Raw genomic sequence first — 23,144 nt, forward strand, 5'->3', positions numbered from 1 at the left:
TGCTGAAAATCAGATTGCATATTTAGTTCCCTAAATATAAATGTAGGGACCTAACTTAAGGCCACCACTCCCAAAAGTGGATACCTAAAGTTTCATAATGTAATTTTTCTCCTCTCACCCTAGAGACCATAACACCCAAAAGTATGAATCCAGGTTGGTTGTATGTTTCTGTGTCCCTACAGCAGACATAGGGGCATACACAAAAAAAGATGTACATAAAAAAAGATTTTATAAAAAGAGGTAAAGGAAGAAGCTGTCAATTAGATATGTAGGGAAGGCTTACATGAAAGAGTAAGATAAGTACTCACACCTTCTTTTCAGCTGTTTGAAATGGGCCACCATGATTACCACAACAAAAGTGATTTTTCCTTCTGCTGATAATAGCCCACTTTAATTGAAGTGTCTTATTAAAATTGGTAAGGCAACCCCCATCTTTTCATGTACTCTGTATATATGTCTTCCTACTGTTTTTTCCACTCCATGCATCTGATGAAGTGGGTTTTAACCCACGAAAGCTTATGCCCCAAAAAATGTGTTAGTCTTTAAGGTGCCACAAGGACTCCTTGTTTTTGCTGATACAGACTAGCATGGCTACCACTCTGAAAAGTATACTTATACACTTTTGGTTATTCTTAAACTTACTTTGTTTGCATCAGCCTTCTTATTGACCCAAATGTTTCATTTGTTTTATATGCCACATATTTTGAACTCTTCCTCTCATTGTTAATTGCTAATATAAGACAAATGAAGAATATTGATAAATTATAAGAAACATTTGCTCTTTGCAGGACTAAGATCAGGGTTAAATTCCATAGGTATAGTTCTAATGTGGGCTCTCAATGCACAGCTGGGTTTGAATACTTGTGGTAGAGGAACTTTTAGGAGCGTTCTCAGATTTTAGACTTTTCTGTCTAAGATAGGAGATCTGGACACGAGCTGTGCACTATGCACTATTTTTAAAAACATTTTTGTTTTGATTTGTTAGACTGAATGGAGAATAAGACAACAAAATTGTTGGGTTTACTACTTTGTTTTCAAAACTGTTTCAATATAATTGGGAAGCACTCATTTGAAGAGAAATTGTTTACGGTCTGGCCAAGTCCAGGAGCTCTTCTGATCAAATCTGAGGTGCGTCCAGTATACACTGGAAAGCACTTGTAATAGAAGTGTCTCTGACTAGGGGAAGGAATACTCCTAGAAGAGAACTCATTGGTTAATACATTTACCATTCCACCATTACCTACCACGCTAAGTGTTGTTTATTAAATTGTTTCAGATCAGGTCCAGGAAGCTGAAACAAAACAGTCTCACCTGAAGAATGAATTGAAAAAGCATCACATTGATATTCCGCAGGCAAACATAGTATGGCCTTTTAATTTCCTTTTTAATTGTTTATTTCACAACAAGCAACATATTTAACACTGTACAAATAAAGCCAACTGTCAGCTTGTGTTATATCAAAGAATCAATAAAATGTGTAATCCCTACATACTTATCTACTAAACTTAAAAGTGTAAACTTGATGGGTCACTTATATGAAGTAGTGCCAAACTGTGCTTAATCCCTTACATAAAGCAAGCTTTCATTTACTGTTCTGTCAGTATGCCTGAACACTTATTTGAAGGGACCATTTCTGAAGGTGAGTAGTTCGCTGTGTCTGTCCAGATGCAGTCCTTGCTTCTCGGCAAAGACTATCAGTAGAACTGCTAGTTTTGAGGATTGCTATTTTATAATATTATACAGATAGTTATACATTTCACACATTATTGATCAAGGCTGAATTTAAATGAGTAATTTAGAGGTTCGGTACAATATCTCCCTTTATCAATTTCCCTGAAAGGTCAGTTACTCTTTAAAGAATCTATTGAGACATCTTGCATTGGTAAAGTTTTGAGGTCATTATTGAAATAATTGAATATAGAAATGAAGGTTATAAATAATATATAATATTTCATCACAAACCAATACAATTAATTGTTTTTCTATGCATTCAACAGTCTGGCCAGTGGGTTTCCCTCTATTAGCGTAACCTTTAGGCAGAGAGCCTAATTGTAGTCTTCCAAAATTTTGTTCTCACAACCCAGCTACAATCCTTCCCTCTGTCTCTTGCACTTTCTTCAGTTTCTCTTATGTCTTGGCTTAAGGCAGGCACCTTCATTTCCTTAAGAAGCAATCAACCAGTCTGACAGATAGAAAAATGAAATAGGTACCTGAATTCTTTCAGCAAAAGGACCATAGTTGTGATGCCACCTCTTCTTCTCCTCTGACACCAACTAGAACAGAGCCATACTAAGTCTGGTCCAGATTGTTGTATGCTTCACAGCAGAAACCTGATTTACAGCTAGGTAAAATCTTTCTCTGCAAGATGAGATGATGTACAGGTGTTAACTTTCAGTCTTAATTTACAGTTGCAATACGTTGATTCTCTCATAAAACAAAAGATGTTGGAACAGGAAGGAGTAAAGAAATCTCCAAGAAGATCATGTACCCTTTCAAACTATCCCAAAGACAATCAGGATATTTTAGGAAAGGTGAGTTTTTTGTTAGTCCTTTTCACAACAATTTCATGGTGAAGAACTTCAAGCTGTTCAGTCAGTAAGCTCCTAAACAAGTTTCCAAGTAACCTCTGGAAAAGCAGCCTCCTGAAAGGGGTGCCAACAGCATCCCATCAAAATTACCCAGTTATTGTGATGAGCCTTCAATTGAAGAGGGATTGTGGTTAACAGAAAAAACATAAATGATCTTGTTTCCAACAAGTATTCTTTACTTCTGTTGTGCAGATTGCACATTTAGCACAGATTGAGGATGACAAAGCAGCGAAGGTCATCTCTTGGCATATGGCTAGTGATATGGACTGTGTAGTCACCCTAACTACTGCTGCTGCTCGTCGTATCTTTGATGAAACCCAGGGTCGACAGCAAGTCTTGCCTCTTGATTCTGTTTACAAGAAGACTCTCCCGGATTGGAACAGGTAAAGGAAAAAAATTTTGCTATTGTTTTCCTGGAAAACTTTTCCCTCACTATATTTTTTTTTTTAATTTTGTTTAACCTTTATATTAGCAAATAATTCTGATTAGAAAATGTCTTCACAGTCATATTAACTAGCAGGAATGTAGCTTAAAATATTAAGTAATATCCCAGTTTTGTAAATTTAACTTTGTATTGTTACTTTCTATAGAAGCTTTTCTCTTATAGTACAGGAGACCATATATAACTCCTTTACAATAAACAAAACATTGGATAATGTTATGGTACATAGAATTAGGTATTTGGACTTTATCACTTAGTACTTTGAGATGGACTAAACCCTAACTTTTTCCGTTCAAATCATGAGCATGTTCCCGGAAATCATCTGTAGTCATTCAAATTACTATACTGATCCATTTCCTGGAAGGAGAAGATGCAATGTAGAATTTCAGGTTTCAGCTATGCCCCAAAAGGAAACTAAACTAATCAATTTAAATAGATAACGTTACATACATTTGCTTTTTAAACACACTTGTACTTAAGTATTTTTGGAGGGTGGGAGATAAAACAAAAAACATGATTTTTCAGCTGTTTGTAAAACAGTGTATCAAATCTGGCCTACACAGGACTGTTACAATCAAAAGTAACTCTTTACATCAGATCAATTATATATCACTAAGAATTTGGGTTTCCTCAGGTAATATGTATTAATGTTGGGAACTTCCAACTCCTGGTATTGAAGTGTTAATATGTAGATCAAGTACAGTTTCGTGTTTCTTATTAGTGTGTCAAAAACAATGGTAGAATAAAATAAAACGTAATTTGTCTTTTTTTTTTTTTAACCAGGACTCTACCTCACTTACGAAATGGAAGAAATCACTTCAGACCTATTGGAAACCCTGTCTTTGCCAGGGATTTGTTAACATTTCCAGAGAATGTAGAGCATTGTCAGATAGGTAAATGTCACTAAAGAAGTATTATCTTAATTTATAAATGGAGGAGACACAGAAACCATACCAAAGCATATAGTGAGTGATCGCCATTAAAATCTTTACAATTTTGCCTTTTATCAAAGCGATCACATAACGTGTTTAAAGAGAGAATGACGTTAATGTTAATTTGAAAATGACAAGAATATTTTAACAATAACCACTATCACCAGTCTTCATTCTTGATTTTCATTCTCCTACTTTCTCTTCCATATGTTTAATTTTAAAACAAAAACTTCAGCATATCTCATAACCTCCCGTTTGTTTCAAAATAATTGGATTAAATCTTGATATATGTTTTTAAAATATTTCCCAAAGTACCATTTTACACTGTTTGCTGTTCCTTGTCTTTTCAAAACTATGTAGGGAATCATATCACCTCAGACCAAGATACATCCTAGCTGGATTATACATAGTCATATGTGTGTGTTCGGTACCTGCATCCAAAAAGATTTTATCCTTCAACAGTTTCACAATATTTTAAATATATTAACTTCCTCATCATACCTTTTCTAGCAATATACTATTTCAAACCGCTGCTTCCTTAAGCTTTTAAAGATCTACTCCAAAACTAAACATAATCTGATATTTTTTAGCACGTTACCAATGTTGAAGCATTCCTCTCCAATATTCATCAAAAACCAGTTTTCCTCCAAATCTTTTCCCAAAGTTATGCGTCTGCCTTCAGCATTCATTTGACTCAGATTCTACTTTTCATGAACATTCAAATGACAGACTGTTGCTTAGGGATTGGCAATAGTTTTCTGGTGTTGCAATATTACAATAAACATTTTCCAGTGTAGTCTTCCAAGGGAAGTTGTAGAAACCAAATTGCTTGAAACATACAACAGAAGACTGAACAAAGTTGGACACTTAAAAAATACTTTGTAGGGCATAGTCCTTTCCTGTCAGGGGAGTGGACTTGGGGAAAAAAAATCCATGGATCTTTGATTTCTGTGGTAATGTATGTTTCTAGCTATCTAGAGGATTAACCAATCAAGGGCGACATTAAAGAAGGACTAGAGAGAGCACTCCTGGAATAAGAGTTCTTTATATGAGTCTTCACAGCAGTTGTAATCAGTTGATCTGCTTAAATTAACACAAGTGCAGTAACCTTACTTCTCTTCTGAAGATTTCAGGAGATAATGTTGTCGGGGAAATATACTTCCAGATAAGTAATCTTTGAGTAGCGTCCTTATGGATGCTCCACTTCAGGTGTGGCATTTTTTCTTCGATTGGAGATTTTCAGTAGCAGTGCCTGTTCAGCCCATGCATGCCTACACAGAGGCTATATAGGGCTGCATGGGCCAATTGTCCTCCGTTCCCTCTCAACCACCTGGACTGGAGATGGAGTATTTAGCCTGCCCACTTGGCTGTTTGTTAAGCTTGCCTTCTAGTTTAGTTTAGCCCTTAGTAGTGTTTTGTTTAGTTTATCTCTTTCATTTGGAGGGTCTTTGTTTTAGTCCTCATTTTTCCTCTTACTACCTCCGCCCTCTGGGCGGAGAAAGGAGGGGGCGAGGCCCTTTTCCTCCCTTATAGGGGTATGCTGGGATCACCAGGATTCAAGCATTGTCTCACTTTCCCAAACACTATCCTGCTCCTTGACAGACATTCCTGTTATATTAGTTTCTGGGGGACATGTACATCCCTCAAAAGTGTAACTCCTGTGTAACCCTCAAGAGCAGGGCTAGAAAAAAGTGGACAGATCAGACTCAAAGTTTTCAAGATGGAGCGCTCTCTTCATCATGCCTCTGATCCAGGCACCAAGTGAGCTTATTGCCCAGTCTGTCTCGGCACCACATTCGCCCAGACCTTTGAAGGAGAAATAGTCAAAAGGTACTGGGAAGACCTCTAAGAAAAGGAGTTCCAGGTCTCCTCATAGACAATCTATCTCAGAAAGATCTGTTTCCACTGAAACTAGCTGTTTCTGAATCCTCCATCCCTTGTTGGGTACTATTAAAAATTCAGACTCCTTCAGTACAAATAGGTCTCCAAGTCACTGAGTTCATCTAAGAACTACGGTTCCAAACATACTTTGATGCCTAAACAGTCTTTTGTACCACCTAAGCATGACCGGAGCAGCAGGGAGAAACAGTCCCGCTACTAGCAGGGTGGTGCCAATGGACCCTCCTATGCAACCTTCAGTGCCTAGCCACATGACCACCTCAGTACCACAGAAGGTTAAATTGTCTCAGGCTTCACACTCTTTGAGGCATCCAGTATCATTGGTACTCTCAATTCCACAAAGGACTCATCAAACTAGATTCGTCTTCTATTTTTGTTATCTCACCTGGTACCACAGGAGTTTAGATATTCCAAAGATCTGCATGACTCTGGTGAGCCAGTATCTCCCCTCTTAATGGGTACCAAGCACCTATCAGTACCAGGATTGTCATAGTCACCAGAATTACAAATCTGCCTGGTGCCACTGGATTCTCCACCAATTTTGGAGCAAGGTAGGGCTCCTCTCTGGACATCATGGAGGATTTTTCATCTGATTCCCATGTCTCTATCCAGTATTCCCCTACCTATCGTTACAGGGGCTCCCTCTCTGATACTTACAGGGAGAAGGACTATTCATGTGAAAGGCACGCTCTTACTCCTCCTTCATAGTATGAACATCAATGAGTGCCACCTCCAGTGCTTTATCTCCCCCCCCTTACTGAGGCCCCTTGGGACACTTACCATCAACAGTGTTGGTCTCTCTCAAAGGGACTGTTGCAATAGGTAGTCTCCTACTTCAGCCTCCTCAGTTTCAAGAGGAAACATTTTCCACCCACCACCATCACCTCATCTTCCCCAGATGAGACTGTGATGCCTCTTCCTCCTTTCCTGGCCATGAGTTCAAAGAATTGCAGGACTAGGTGAAACACATTGGAGGCTTATTGCAGATCCAACTAAAGGGGGTCCAAGAATCTTAACATAAACTCTTGGACATTCTGCAAATGTCACCTTCTGTGCACAAGTGGATCTACCCATAAATGAAGCCCTCCTATATCGTGCCATAACCATCTTGCAGCAATGGTCCGCCCCCCCCCCCACACACACACACACACAAAAGACTTGGTAAAAAGTACTTTGTCCCAGCAAAAGACTCAAAATTTTTATTTTCAGATCCTGCACTCAGTTTTTGGCAGTTGAAGCTATAAATGAACACTGCAGACAGCCATGACAGGGACCTTTTTGGCTGTAAAGCCTATTAATCTGTGCCCTTGCAATCTAGGATTGTAAATTGCCAAGTGCTCGGGGCAAAGTACAATCACACCAGTTACTCAAAATTTACTTTTTATTGAACATCAAAGCTGAAGATCAGCTGATCTTCGTTATTATTCTCCTTAGATATGGCTGATGCAGCAGCACACTACATCTCCATGGCTACTGTTATGTGGTAGGCATCTTGATGCAGCTCTCGGAATTCCCCAGGGAGTTTCAGAACACTGTTGAGGACCTTCTTTTTGGTGGAATCAAACTCTCTGCAGACAATTGATGAATAATTGCAGACCTTGGAGGATTCCGGGGCCACATTTCAGTCACTTGGAATCTACACGCCTGCAAGCAAACGTAGATTTAGTAGATTTCAAATAGCACCAGATCCTATCACTCACAATTCTTGGGTTTCCAAAGACCCACTGAGCCACTTAGGAAGAGACTGATCACATTACATCTGTTTCGACCATGTAGCCAACTTCATCTTCAAAGCATCAATTTTAACATACTGGTTGAGGGTCCCAATCAACCCCAGTTTATGATCTTTCTGCTGCATCAGTTTACCCACCTTGCCCCCTTTAGGAACCGCCTCTCCCACTTCCAGCTGGCATGGGAGCAAATTTTACTCCAGGGAGGATTCTGCACCACTGCGCACACACAGAATTCATGTCTCACAGATTTTTTTTTTCTCAGCAGAATATAGATTCTGCTGGAGAGGTGCTGCAGTTACACTTTTCACCACCAGGGATTGCTGTGGCACCAAAAAAAAAAGGGCAGCCAGATGGCAGAGAGGCTCCATTCCTCACTGCAGGGCCAGGTGTGGAGGCACAGGATGGACAGAGAAGGGCACACGGGGCTGCTGGGGGGGTCATAGACTGGGGATCAGAAGGGCTAATGAGGGGGACAGACTGGGGCGAGGGTTCAGGAGCTAGTGGAGTGATAGCATTGAGCCAGGGACTGAATAGGAGGGGGGCTGCAGGGCCACATGGGGACAGAGGAGTGTGGCTTCAGGGGAACATGGGCCTGGGGCAGATATGCCTGACTGAATGGGAGAGGCTAGTGGTCTGCCAGGGTTTTCATGGGGGAGGCTCTCCAACTCCCTAACAATCCTCCCCCCCCCCCAAAAAAAATAAAAACCTGTTCTATACTTCTCCCACCCACACCCAACAAACCTCCAAGTTCACTCCCAGGTTCCTGCCCAGCAATTACTTCCCTCTCCCTCAGATTGTCTGTTACCACTGACTCCACCAAGCCTTTCCACTGCTTCTGAGGGGTGCACGAAAAACATTTCTATATTATAGTTTAAATTAATTATTACTCAGAGTTCTCTATTAATATGCCAAGTAAGGAATCTAATTGTCAAAAAAACATTTCCTGAATCTTTTTTGGGGGGGTGTGTGGGAGGGTCTGTATTGTTACAGACATATTTGCTGACAGGTATTTTGAAATAAATTAACAAAATAATTGAAACTGGTGTGACTAAATTGTGTTATTTTGACAAATAAAAGGTGAAGAATATTGCAGAATATTAAAATATTATGCACAGAATTTCCCCAGGAGTAAGATTACATATGGCAAATGGGTGTTGGAGGTCATTAGATCTGCTTACTCCATCCATTTCACGTCTTTCTCCTCCCCAGCCCCTTCCCGGTCCCTTTGCAGGGACCTCTGTAACGAGCACTTGCTGAGACAGGAGATTGACTTCCTTCTACGTTCAGGAACCATAGAACGGATTCCTGCACGCAATGGGGGCAGGGGGAAGGGGTTTTACGCCCAGTACTTTTTGGTCCCAAAAAAGAATGGATGTGGAAGACTGTTTCTAGACTCTTAAACAGCTTTGTGAAAGCACAAAAGTTCAAGAAGGTGACTTTTGCAGCTGTAATTCTATAGTTGAATCTTGGGGATTGGTTTTCAACCCTCAACCATTAATACGCGTATTTCCATATCGTAATTCACCCATCCCACAGAAGATTCCTTCGCTTTCTCGTCAGCCTGGACCACTTCCAATATCGGGTACTCCTATTTGGACTTTTCTCTGCTCCAAGAGTATTTTTGAAGGTGCTGGCATTGGTGACTACCTGTCTTCATCAAAAGCCAATAACCATCTTTCCATACAATACAGTGATTGGCTGAGTCTTATGAAGTTCTTTCCACCATAAAGACAGCCTTGTCTCTGTTCCTCAAGCTAGGTCCCCAGCTCAGTATCAAGAAATCCACATTGATTGACACCTCTACAGAGAATAGAATCCATAGGGGCATCCCCAGATGTGGTAGCAGTCAGGACTTACCTCCCCTTGGAGACAGGTTCACAACTCTATCAAACTTTATCACAGTGATTCAAGGAAGCCTGCAAACTTCCATAAGTAACTGTCTCCAACTTTTGGGACCTAAGGTACCTTGTACCTTTGTAATGCATCATGCAAAGCTTCCCTTTTTTCTGCTTCCCAGTGTGGCTCAGAACAGTTTATTTGCCGAACAGACACAATCTAGACAGACCCATATCATTCCCTTGTCATATAAGAGTCTCCCTCAATTGGTGGAAGTACCTTCACAAAGCCTATATAGGTGTCCCTTTTATCCGATCATCTCAAACCATCACCATAACAGCAGAAGTATCTTTGTTGGGCTGGAGAGCACATCTGGGAACATATACAGTTCAGGACAGATGGTCTATCCAAGGATCTTATTTGCACATCAGCATTGTGGAACTGAGGGCAGTCAGGAATGCCTGTATTCACTTTCTCCCATTAATCAGAGACAAAATCACGACAGACAACTTGGCTTGCATGTTTTACATTAATCATTAAGAAGGACCAAGATTCCCTTCTCTCTGTGCCAAAGCAATAAAGCTATAGAACTGGTATATAACCAATCACATCTTCATTTCTGTGGCATAACTTCCAGGCATATAAAAACACCATAGCTAATGCTCTCCACAGATGCTTCTCCTATGATTGAGTGGGACTCTCAATCATGTCTTTCTGACCTGTGGGTTTCCAGAGGTGGAACGTTTTGCCAACAAGAAGTTCAGATAACTTTGTTCAAGAGGTTTGTGGGGCCTTCACTCACTAGGAGATGCCTTCCTCATCCCATAGATGAGGGGACTTCTTTATGCATTTTCCCCAATACCTCTTAATATTAATAGTTCTAACATGGTCAAGACAGGCCTGGTATGCTTACCTGATTCACCTGGCTGTTTGCAGGCAATCAGCCTTCTGTCCATTCCTCATCTCTTCTCTCAAGATGCCAGTCAGACTCTTCATCCTAGCCTGGGAATTCTTTGCCTCAAGACTTACTGTTCTGCAGAGGTACAACAGATGCTGTTGATGAATAGTAGGAAAAATTCCACATGATATCCTTCCCTTCAAAAATGGAAGAGATTAAACCATTGTTACGACCAGCGGCATCTTTCATCCACTCATTTTTCCCTCTCAACTGTTCTGGACTACTGTTCCATCAGAGTCCGCTTGACTGCTATAATGGCCTTTCCTTCCCCAGGTGAGCATTTCTCGGTGTTCACTCATCCCCCAACAGAGTGATTTATCAAGGGGTTGAGGAAACTTGTCCCTCAGATTAAAGAACCTGCTCCTGTTTGGGATCTGAACTTAGTACATAAGTGTCTTATGACGCCTCCCTTTGAGCCGATTGCTCTATGTTCCCTCTTTAACTTATTCATGAAGATGGCCTTTTTGGTGGCTATGACCTCTGCCAGAAGGGTCCAGGAAATAGTGGCTTTAATGGTGGACCCCCCATTTACTGTTATTTCCCCCAGGGACAAGATTTTGTTATGGCTACATGTTATGGTGTTACATTAGGTGCCATCTGAGTTTCAAATAAACCAAGTCATCCATCATTCAGTCTTTTTCCTGAAACCATATCAGTCCAGGAAGAGTGATACCTTATACACCTTGTACATCAGAAGGGTGTTAGCCTTTTATCTGGACAGAACCAAGCCATTCAGGAAGTCTCCCAGACTGTTTGTTTGTAGAATTGGTGATAGGTCCAAAGGGTCCATGATCTCAACCCAGAAACTCTCCAGGTGGATTTCTGGTTGCATAATATCTAGCTGTGAATCTGCCAATATACCATCTCCTTCTAGGGTAGCGATTCTCAACCTATTTACCATTGATGCAGCCCACAATGTGTTATGTGGGCACATCCAATACTACCTGTATGGCCCTGAGGATGTCACATGGGCCGCAGCTTTGTGCTGATTGGACCGCAGGTTGAGAACCACTGCTCTAAGGTATTAGCCCATTCCACAAGACCTCTCTCTGCCACTGTGGGGTTACTCAAACATGTTCCTATGTGGAAATTGAAAGGCTTCAACTTGGACTAATTGGGGCATGTGTCTTTGATCAGAGATTTTCGGTAGCAGTTGCCTGTTTGGCTTGTGCATGTGTCCTGTACATCCTCATGCCCCACATTAAGGCTGTACAGGGCTGCACAGGTGAACAAGCCTGAGTTCTTTCCACCACAAACTCCCACAGAAGAAACTCTGAAGCAGAGGGGAAAGAGGTGGATAGTGGTGCATTCATAGAGATACACGTCTGAAAGAACTCCAGTTACTGCACAAGGTGAGTAACCTCCATCTGTGTCCTAGGCACAGAGGCAGTCCTAAAACCTTAGTAAATCTTGTGTAATAAAAACTGCAATTAAATAAAAATACAATAAATACTGCTGGGCTGAAATGTAAAGGAATTGGTTATATGTAGTCTCTCTCACCTTCTTCCTACAACTCGCAACTTACATTCAGAGTTTTCTTACATCATAAATGTCACCCTGAGTTTCATTATTGTGCATTTTTTTGTCTTTTTTGTCAGAGAATTACGTTGTAAAAAGCTGTTTTATATTTAAATTACAATAGATATAGCATCTTAGCTACAATATAGCGGATACATTTTAAAAACCCAGTTAGTTGTTATGCAAGCTTTTATTAAGAACTGGTACTGCTTCTCTTAAGCTGTTTTGCGTTGTCAATATCTGTTCATTTCGGACATTTAATGTAATAGAGACTAATACCTGTTTAAAGTATTTTATTGCTGAGAAGTTTCACCATTTGAAAATTCATTAAATTTACAGTGTTCGGGATGCTTTTAGGTGACACCATCATTATTGACAATTTGGATGCTGCCAATCATTACAGAAAGGAGGTATGTACTGTACCTTCAGGTGTTTGTGTATTTGCTTAAAGAAAATCCTGTTGGGTTACAGATTTGTATACTTATAAATGTAAAGGGACAGATCCTAAACTGGGGTAAATTTTCATAGCTTCATCAACTTAACTAGAGCTATGACAATTTATATTAGCTAATGATCTGCCCCAAAATGCTTTTCATTCAGAAATCCCAGTGCACTTTACAATGGATGCAGTCTATAGTATCAATGTTGACAAAATTTTATGGGTTTTTTGTTTCCAAAAAAACCAAATACTACCATATGAATTTTGTAGTATACTATGGAATTTACCCTCAAGCTAGCCAGATGGTATCCTCTCTGTCCTTAGACTCTCCCTGAAATGCTCAGACTCTCTTGCTCTGAGTCGGGGGTCCTCAGTGGAGGGGGCATGCCAAACATGCTAGTCTGACTGTGAGCTCTATGCTCTGGCCATGCAAGCGTCAGCTGGCTGTGAACAGGCAGATCATAATTCACCTTCCAAAGTGTCTGTGAGTGACAGAGTTTGCAGGGTTGGCACTTTAAAGGAAATGTAACTATATATTTAAATTGAGCAAGTTTGTTCTGTAATTTTGAGATGCAATAAACATGCCATTTTTCCAGAATCACTTTCCAGTGTAGAACCACCTGCATTATAATGTAATAAAGGTAGCTATAAAACTGTGGGGTCCACCACAACTGGCCCACCATTACTGATGATTAAGCTTTTCCTTTTAACAGATTTACTATACCTACATACCTTTTACCTATGAGATTTATTTTTATACCTATGTAGGTTGTAAAAATCACACATTGCCCAACATTACTGACTAGGGAAGGAGATAGAATTCGCAGCAATGGAAAGTTTGGAGGCCTTCAAAATAAAGCTCCTCCGATGGACAAACTCAGAGGAATGGTATTTGGAGCACCAATGCCAAAACTTTACCGAACTCTTTCTGGACAGATAGGTAAGGTCACAAAGTAGTGATAACACCACAGTAAACAATGTTTGGGATGTTGCTTGTATATGTTTTTTGTTACATTTGTCTAAGGTAAGAAGTGATCCTTTAAGTTAGGTGTAAGGCTGTCTTTTAAAGTATTACTGTACAGTCACTTTTTTATGACTACAAATTGAAAATTTGGCCTCTAATTGTCATGGTCTTCAAGGAAAAAAAAATAACAAAAAAAAATTGAAATGTTTCCTATTTCATAGGTTTTAATAGTAAGAGAGCATTGTGATGGGTTGTAACCCCCCCCAGGGTGCAGTCTGGGAGCCGTGGGAACCACTTTGCCGCCTAACCATTCAGCGAGGCTGGTCTCTCACACACCGCTCTGCTGGTGATTCAGCCAGCCTCTCCAGGCCCTCTTATCATCCTACATAACAGCAAGTGGTACCACACACCCAACGGAGTTACCTGAGTGCTTTACCTAAGCCACTCAAGGACAGACAACAGCCAATTTTCCAGCTCCCCAGCTTTGCACCCTTGCTGGAGTATAAACCCAATATTATACCATCTTGCACTGTGCAAGGATCTGTACAATGCAAGCTCATTAATATAGTTCACTTTGCCGTCAATATGGGAAAGATATGCACAACAAGCCTGTGTTAACCAAGATGAGATTTTCCCAGACACTTCACTTAAAGACACACTGGTTAAAATAAAACAAGTTTATTAGCTACAGAAAGATAGATTAAGTGATAGCAAGCAGATTACCTAGCAAATAAACAAAAATGCAAACTAAGCCTAATATACTAGATAGATAGGATGCAAATTAGCAATTTCTCACCCTGACTGATAATACTAGCAGGCTTGCAGATTCTTAAGGCACAGACTGTAATTGCTGTGCAGCCTGGGTTCGCCTCCCCTGTTCCAAGACATTTGTCTTTCAGAGCTTCTTTCAGGTGTTGAGTTGTGGGCAGAGTAAAGACAAATCATGATGTCACTCCCCACCTTAGGTAGTCTCTCCATATGGCAGGAACCCGTTGTTTCAAGCTAAGTTCCCAGCCTGGTTTGTGGGTCTCAAATTCTTTATCGGCCTTTATCTGTTTCAGTTCCAAAATTCTTTGGTGTGCAACTGCTTGCCTCTGCACCTCTAATTCCATATGTCTTTTATGTTTCTTTTCTTTTTCTTCTGCCTGCAATCTGCACAGCTCCAATTTCATGAAAGTTTCTCACACTCATTTCCTGCTTTTCTGTCCCTACTTCACTTGCCCGAAATAAGTAAACAGAAAATAACAGGATGTTAACCTCATTAACTTATCTCATCTCTTGACTTCTTGACCCACTACACTTAACTTTCACTTAAAATCTCCACCAGTGTATGAAGTGTAAATCTTACTCAGAACAACAAGCTGTGCATTTCTCCCTGCTCGACTATGCCACTGTCACTGTGCCTCAGTAGGTCACAACTGAGAATACCAAATTCAGGACAAACTGCTGGGAAATAGGGCAGACATACCCCAAAACTGGTGGTTATTCTTGAGTAAGAAATACCCAACCAGCAACAAAAGTAAATTTCTGTCTCACCACGCTGGCTAACCAGAAGTCATAAAAGCAGTCTCCTTAGGTATCCCAGTCATTGTAACCACCAAAACCACTAAACTTAATGATGAGTGCTTATTTAAAGACTAGATGTCATCGGGAGTAAAAAAAATTTTGAACTGCATGGGGGAAAGCATAACATCCAACAAATGGATTTTGGCGGTTTTCATATCTAGTTGTCCCATCCATTTCACATCCGTCCCTTCAGTGACCCTTTTCACAATCAGTTGCTGAGACAAGAGATCTATTCTCCTCTACATTTAGGAGCTATAGAACCCGTCCCAGCTCAGCACAGGGGAAAGGGGTTTTATTCCAAGTACTTTCTGGTTCCCCCAAATAATGGATGATGGAGACCAGAATTAAATCTCAGATGTCTGAAAAACTATGTGAAACAGCATATATTCATGATGGTGATCCTTGTCACTATGATTCCCTCCCTATATTCCAGGGATTGGTTTGCAATCCTTGGCCTTCAAAACACCTGTTTTCCTGCTGCAATTCACCCCTCTCACAAAAGGTTTCTTCACTTCAAACTCAACAACAACCATTACTACAAAAGATAGATTTCATAGAGCCTTCTCTGGATGCAGTGACAGGCAGGGCTTACCTATCTACAGACACATTTCTCACCCTGAAGCAGGAGTAGTCCATCATTTTTTGTTAAGATCCATGCTCCAGAGAAAATAATAATAAAAACAATAATATAATAAATAAATAAAAAGATTTCATGGTCCATTCAAAAGCATTTGGTGGTCCGAAATTGGCCTGCGGTCCCCCTATTGACTACCTCTGCCCTAAAGAATCTCAACTCAAAGATTCAGCTCAGCCCTCAAACCTCAGTAAAGCATTGTCTTCAACTATTGGGGCATGTCAGAGGGGTCTGCTCAACATGAGCAGTGCCTCATGCTGGTTTTTCTGGGATTAGCTCTGCCAGCTTGCACTCTCTCTCCGGTGTTGTCTTCTCCCATCTTATCTCGCTCTGCTTCCCCACTCACTCCCAGGTCTGCAGCTTCCTCTCTGTGGCTTGGCCCTCCTGCCAGGCCACTAAAGACCTCCCACTCCAGGGAATTCAAAATCTTTCCAGACCTGTTGTCTGGATGGCACCTCCAACACTCTTGCCACTTCCCAGTGGCTGCTAGGAGAACTCAAGCCTGCCCTCTACACTGAATTCTAAACCAGGGACCCTATAACAAGCAGCCACAGTCCCTGTACAATCCTATCTCTGGCTGCTGTTTCCCTGGACTTATTCCTATATATCTGGCTTTCCCCCTCTCTGGGTTTGCCAGCCTCCAACTTGCTCCACTTAGGGAGTGAGTGCAGCCTACTTCCCTGCAGCCCCCCTCTCTGCAGCCAGCTTTCTGGCTTTGTACAGGCCCTTCCTGTTCCTGCACAGGTGAGCCTGTCCTTAATTAGCTGCCACCAGCTTGAATCTCTCTTGCTTGCAGCCTAATTAAGCTGATTGGGCTCACCTGGCCTAATTCAGCTTTAGCAGAGCTAGTGTGGGGAGTCCATCCCATCACAGGACACATGGGAGTTTGCATCTGTGTAACCCAAAACACACAGGTTACATCTTTGATTACTTCATGGATGGCACGGGACAATCTGTATGCTGAAGAAGCACAGTCTGGACAAGCAAGTGTCTGTACCTATCTGGGTTCTGCAGTCAGTGGAAAGACCCTTCAGAGGTCTGTGCATGAGTCCTGTTTATTCATGATTCCCTTATCATTGTGATAATATCAGATGCTTTCTTTTTGGGATACAGGGGCACATCTAGTGCCTCACTCAGCCCAGGGCAAACAGTTACCACAACAGCAGCTTTTCGACATCAATCTTCTGGAGTTGAGAGCAATCAAAAATGCTTGCCTTTACTTCCTTCCTCTGACCAGAGCCATTTCAGTCAAGATCATGACAGACAACATGGCCTGCGTATTTTATATATAAAAGTCTGGAATTGGTGCATAGCCAACCAGATAGTCAGCTAGGCTTCTTCAAGGTCTTCAAAATACCATGACCGATGATGATCTCAGCAGGCACTTTTCCTAAAATTATGAATGTGAGCTGGATTCATGAGTCCTCAGCAACATATTCTTACCTTGGGGATTTCCATAGGTAGATCTCTTTGCAACTGCTGCTGACAAAGTGCAAGAATTTTTGCATGAGAGTGCCATCAAAGCCCCAGTTCTCCAACCTGCCTTTTACAGTGTTTTTCAAGTAAAAGCTATCATTACAACCACATCCAAAGTTTCTACCTAAGGTGTCTGCTGGATTCCATGTTAATCAGACCTTTCATCTCCCAGTTTTTTCCCCCCAAAACACATCAGACTAGACAAGATGATGATTTCCATACCGTGGATGTAAGAAGGACATTAGCCTTCTATCTGGACAGAACCAAACCATTCAGAAAGTATCCTAGACTTTTTTTCAGTTGCAGACAGATCTCAGCCAGGGTGTATTATTGAAGATGGATCTCAGCCAGGGTGTATTATTGCATGTTACGACTTGGCTGACATTCTTCTTCCTTCTAAACTGATAGCTCATTCTACAATGTCACAATCTACTTCTGTGCATTACTCAAAGATGTTCCAGTTACTGAAATCTGCAGAGCTGCAACCTGGACCTCTGTACATCCTTTTACCAACAATTTTGCTCTGCTTCATGCCTCTAGATCAGATGCTGTGACTATGCTGAGGGTTACATCAGCATAGTTGCAGTTCTAAGGTGTGTGAATTTTTCACACCATTGCATGCCATAGCTATGTCAGCCTAACTTTTAAATGTAGAGCAAGCCTCACTAGCTTCAGCTTCATCGTTCTAATGGAGTAAATAATAAAGGAGTAGAACACACTAATTTTCAGTAAAATATGACTCAGAATACACAAGAGTAGCGGATCTGTTAGATAAGGAAGTGCTATCTTTCCAAGTCATTTTTCAGAGTAGAGTGATACTTTAAACTAGGGCTGTTAAGCAATTAAAAAAATTAATTGTGATTAATCGCATTGTTAAACAATAATAGAATACTATTTATTTAAATACTTTTGTATGTTTTTTACATTTTCAGATATAGTGATTTCAGTTACAACACCGAATACAAATGGTACAGTGTTCACTTTATATTTTTTTATAATATTTGCACTGTAAAAATAAAAGAAATAGTATTTTTCAATTCACTTAATACAAGTACTGTAGTGCAATCTCTTCATCATGAAAGTTGAACTTACAAATGGGTTATGTACAAAAGTGTACAAAAAATAAGTACATTCAAAAATAAAACAGTGTAAATCCTTAGAGCCTACAAGTCCCCTTAGGCTTACTTGTTGTTCAGCCAATCTCTCAGACAAACAAGTTTGTTTACATTTGCAGGAGATAATGCTGCCCACTTCTTGTTTACAATGTCACCTGAAAGTGAGAACAGGCATTCGCATGGCACTCTTATAGCCAGCGACACAAGGTATTTATGTGCCAGATGCACTCAAGATTTCATATGTCCCTTCATGCTTCCACCACCATTCCAGAGGACATGTATCCATGCTGATAATGGGTTCTTCTCGATAACCATCCAAAGCAGTGCGGACCAAAGCGTGTTCATTTTCATCATCTGAGTCAAATGCCACCAGTGGAAGATTGATTATCTTTTTTGGTGGTTCGGGTTCTATAGTTTCGCATCGGAGTGTTGCTCTTTTAAAACTTCTGAAAGCATGCTCTACACCCTCTCAGATTTTGGACAGCGCTTCAGATTCTTAAACCTTGGGTTGAGTGATGTAGCTATCTTTAGAAATCTCACATGGGTACCTTCTTTGTGTTTTGTCAAATCTGCAGTGAAAGTGTTCTTAAAACAAACAACGTGCTGGGCCATCATCCGAGACTGCTATAACATGAAATATATGGCAGAATGTGGGTAGAACAGAGTAGGAGACATACAATTCTCCTCCAAGGAGTTCAGTCACAAATTTAATTAATGCATTATTTTTTTAATGAGCATCATCAGCATGGAAGCATGTCCTCTGGAATGGTGGCTGAAGCATGAAGGGGCATACGAATGTTTAGCATAACTGGCACGTAAATACTTTGTAATGCCGGCTACAAAAGTGCCATGCAAACTCCTGTTCTCATTTTCAGGTGATGTAAATAAGACGTGGGCAGCATTATCTCCCATAAATGTAAGCAAACTTGTTTGTCTTAGCAATTGGCTGAACAAGAAGTAGGACTGAGTGGACTTGTAGGTGCTAAAGTTTTGCATTGTTTTGTTATTGAGTGCAGTTATGTAACAAAAAAAATCTACATTTGTAAGTTGCACTTACATGATAAAGAGATTGCACTAGAGTATTTGTATAAGGTGAATTGAAAATACTATTTCTTTTGTTTGTCATTTTACAGTGCAAATATTTGTAATTAAAAACAATAATATAAAGTCAGCACTGTCAACTTCGTATACTGTGTTGTAATTGAAATCAATATATTTGAAAATGTAGAAAAACGTCCAAAAATATTTAATAAATTTCAATTGGTATGTCTGTAGGGAAGTTTACCTTGTCTGTATTATGTCTGTCAGTCTTTTTTATTAGTGACTGTTTAAAATAATACCCACAGTGGGAGCTTAATTATTTTACTGTTTTCCATGTTCTTTTGTTCTTTTTCTTCTATTAGATCTTCTTCAGCAATACCGTACAGCAGTGGTCAAACTGCATAGTGTTAATCAGGATCTTCATTCACAGTTACAGTCCCTTAATACTCCAGATATGCAAAAGACAAAACAGGAGCTTGCTGAACAAGAGAAAAGTCTCAAGCTAATAGAGGAGAAACTGGGTATGTTATGTTAACTTGTTGTTAACACCCACTTGTCTCTCTGAGCGGGGAGAACAGGTAATGGACTAGGTACATCCACATGTATTCATTTGCAGAAAACTACAGAAACCAAACCACAAAGGCAAAAGGTTATGAAGTCATTTCACAAAGTGAGTTTTTACTTTAAATTGAGATTGAGTCTTGATAATTGGTTCTAATTTTTTTCCAAGAAAAATAATATAAAAACTACTTGCAGTGCAGTGTTATGCATAGTGATCCCGATGTACATTTTCTTTCAAGGTGTCTTTAAATGACACCTTGAAAGAAAATCATATTTTTATGCTCTAAAATGGCTTGTGAACAAGAGAGTATGATCTCAGTAATAAGAATTACATAACTTTATTTTTATTTTTGTTTGCCGATGTTAGGAAAAGCTGCTTGTTGAAATGGCTGCACAGCAAATAGTTGGACTGAGGGTGTTTTCTTAGCAAGCTGTCGTGGGGCAAGTGCACCCTGTCCCCTTTTGGAGCAGGGTGAGAGTTATTTCCTCGCTGCTGAGTCTGTGTGATCCTCCTTTGTCTCAGGATAGCATGGCCCAGGGGCGAAAATCAATATAACTACCCTCTCTTTCAGGGCTGCGTGGCCCAATGGACAGAGTCAGTAGGGCTGCCCTCTTCAGCAGGCCTGTGCAGCCTAAGGGCCCGAGTCAATATGACTGCATGGCCAAGTGGACAGAATTAGTATGGCTGACCTCTTCTGCAGGGCTATGTGGGCTAGTGGCTGATCAGGGGATTGGGTCACCACCTAAGAGTAGCAGCCAGGTAGGGGGACCCGCGCCCTCCTTGCTCCACTGGTTCCCAGTTTAGGGCCTTGGCAGTGTCAAGTGTGCTCGTCAGTGGGGGATCTGTCCAAAACACGCTGACATCACCTGGCACAATGATTAATTCCCCCTGAGCTACCCTGTCCCTGGTGCAGTGATCCTGGCGTCTCCAAGGTCTTTGGGCTCCTGGGCCTATGCGGCTCTCAGCAGCTCTGTCACTCCTTGCATGTCCACAGGAGCTTGGGTGTTTGCCTGGATCTCAGTGTCTCCGGCTTCCGCTGCCTGGGGCCTCACCAGTTCCCAGGCTGGAGCCTGCAGCATGCATCCTCCCACCTCAGTGGTCAGCCCTCAGTGAGCTGAGCTGCTCCCTTTTATGCCTGGTCTCCAGCCAGAGCATGCCCAGCACAACTGAGAGGGCATGGCCTCCTCAGCCCAAAGGGTAGAGTTAACCTTTGCAGTACCAGTGTGGGGCAAGTACACCCCATCACACAAGGGCAAAACATTTTTTGACTTGTTTGTTTTTTTGAAGACCATAATTCCCTAAAGACAAACTTTCCAAATGTAAGAAATGTTGAGTTGTTGTCAAACATTCCTATAACGTATATGGAAACTAAGCGTTTATTCTCTGAGACCTACAAGTAAAGTTTATAAGTGATTATTTTTTGTCTATTTTCCTTCACTTTAACCAGATTTTAATATTAAGGAAGCAGCCATATTTGTGTTGAATGGCAAAACTTACCATTTTGAACTTTTTTTTTTAATGATTTGCACCACTGTTTTATGGACTATTGTATAAACAAAGGGTGAAAAATGGTTCTGTTTTTGATCTATTTTTATTTGTACTTCTCAAAGGCATGACCCCATCAGGTAAAGGCACTGAATCATTACTTCCACCAGAAGCACTTGAGATGTGTGACAGTCCCACTCCTCCCAAAAGAATGAGAAGATAAACAGTAAAAATGTTATATAGGTATGTCTGTCCTGAGTTCAGTCATTATTTTCCCATGTACTAAACTAAGACAGAAAATTGGTTTATTTCTGCCTCAGGGAGAGGAGTTTTTTGTTTTTTTTTAAATACAACTTCCTGCAGAACTTGTGCTGTAACTTACTTTCTACAGAAAGTCTTTACCAACCAGGTTCTGCTTCCCTCTCTGAAGTGACTGGCTGTCGTCATAGCTGCTCTTGCAGAGAGCCGGCTTTTCCTGCTCTTCAGCTCCCTTGTCCCTTAGAAAAACTTAACATCTACCTATAAACTATCCAGGTAGCTGGGTCAGACATGGGTATATGTGCATTCCTACATAGGCTGCTTCAAACAAGTGTCTGAGATAGGCTCTGTGACAGCACGTGAAGACAGAAACGACAAGCAGCTGATCCACACAGACACACACACACACTCTCTCTCTCTCTCTCGTCAATACCCTGCTTGCACTACAATGCAAGGGTCCCCCTTGGAGCGCCACTTTGATAAACGTATGCATAATGGTTGAATGGCCCCCATATTCCTCCCACCAATCCCTTTTTGCAGTGAAGCCATGCCACTTCCACTGCCAAGGGAGCTTCTGCACCCATAAAGAAAATGGCAAGAGTTGCTCCTTATTGATTAAATATGTGTTTTGCTTTCTCACAACCCAATTTCTCCTCTTTGACCCTACTGAAGCAAAAGCTGAATTTTTCAACTGAGTTTACTCATGAAAGATGTCCAGCACAACTGCCAGAGAAATCTGCAGTTTTGTTTAGAGTCCCCTTTCATGTTTTGCATGGAGTTTTGAGATCAACAAGTTCCAGCCTTGGGGATTTACTTACCTCCCTATCCTATGGAATTGGTGTTAAACAGTGAGAGGACCTAGATCTGTCCCATAAATCAGGATCAGTGCTTGCTTGCTTTTCTAAAGAAGAATCAAGCTTCCTGCTTTTCAATTTTCCACCAGTGAATACATCTCTTTTAGATTGAGTGCTGAATATTTTATAAGCCAAAAACATTCCACGAATGATGTAAGTGTACAGTTTTAAGATGATAGGGAGAGTTACTTTTTGTTCATTTCTATTTGCCATTATAATCCTTAGAATTAAGTTATGTTAATTTTATACTAGATTATGGTTACATTTTTGAGACCATTTAAATTTTTGATAGCTGTATTCTGTAACAGTATGATCTTACTATATTACTAAAAGAAAAGGAGTACTTGTGGCATCTTAGAGACTAACAAATATATTTGAGCATAAGTTTTCTTGAGCTATACAGCTCACTTCATCGAGACTAATAAATTTGAGTATAAGCTTTCGTGAGCTACAGCTCACTTCATCGGATCTGATGATCTGTAGCTGTAGCTCACGAAAGCTTATGCTCAAATAAATTTGTTAGTCTCTAAGGTGCCACAAGTACTCCTTTTCTTTTTGCGAATACAGACTAACACGGCTGCTACCCTGAAACCTACTATATTACTGTGCCACATTGCTTTTTTTTATTATTTTCATTTGTTGTTTATTCTTTTCCTCCTCTTAATTATTGCCTAAAAGCAAAATTTAAGTAGCTAGCCAATGGAGAGGTCTAAACAATATATCACCCTGCTACCACCGCCCATTCTTATCAAAATAACTACAAGACCAGTGGCAAGTATAAAAGTAATCCATTGACAATATTAGAAATTATATTTTACTCTTATGATCATCTCATCATGTTATT

At 40.6% G+C, this 23,144-nt stretch overlaps 1 protein-coding gene across 10 annotated transcripts in view; it reads left to right on the forward strand.

Moving 5' to 3' along the window:
• The window catches only part of SMCHD1 (structural maintenance of chromosomes flexible hinge domain containing 1), a 182,581-nt gene that overhangs the window by 141,566 nt on the left and 17,871 nt on the right, over nt 1-23,144 (forward strand). For 9 of the 10 annotated variants that reach the window (XR_013635308.1, XR_013635309.1, XM_073331462.2 and 6 more), the window contains 8 exons: nt 1,277-1,362; nt 2,409-2,531; nt 2,781-2,971; nt 3,814-3,923; nt 12,246-12,316; nt 13,114-13,285; nt 19,504-19,662; nt 21,314-21,431. Coding sequence is in view for 7 of the 10 variants with exons in the window: in XM_073331462.2 (XP_073187563.1) it covers nt 1,277-1,362; nt 2,409-2,531; nt 2,781-2,971; nt 3,814-3,923; nt 12,246-12,316; nt 13,114-13,285; nt 19,504-19,662; nt 21,314-21,411 (1,010 nt within the window). In the remaining 3 variants the exon portion in view is untranslated. Of the gene's footprint in view, nt 1-1,276; nt 1,363-2,408; nt 2,532-2,780; nt 2,972-3,813; nt 3,924-12,245; nt 12,317-13,113; nt 13,286-19,503; nt 19,663-21,313; nt 21,432-23,144 lie in introns of those variants that run through there. The other variant, XR_012157253.2, reaches the window with a different exon arrangement.

Source organism: Lepidochelys kempii, chromosome 2 (genome assembly GCF_965140285.1).
Source record: "Lepidochelys kempii isolate rLepKem1 chromosome 2, rLepKem1.hap1, whole genome shotgun sequence".
NCBI lineage: Eukaryota > Metazoa > Chordata > Testudines > Cheloniidae > Lepidochelys > Lepidochelys kempii.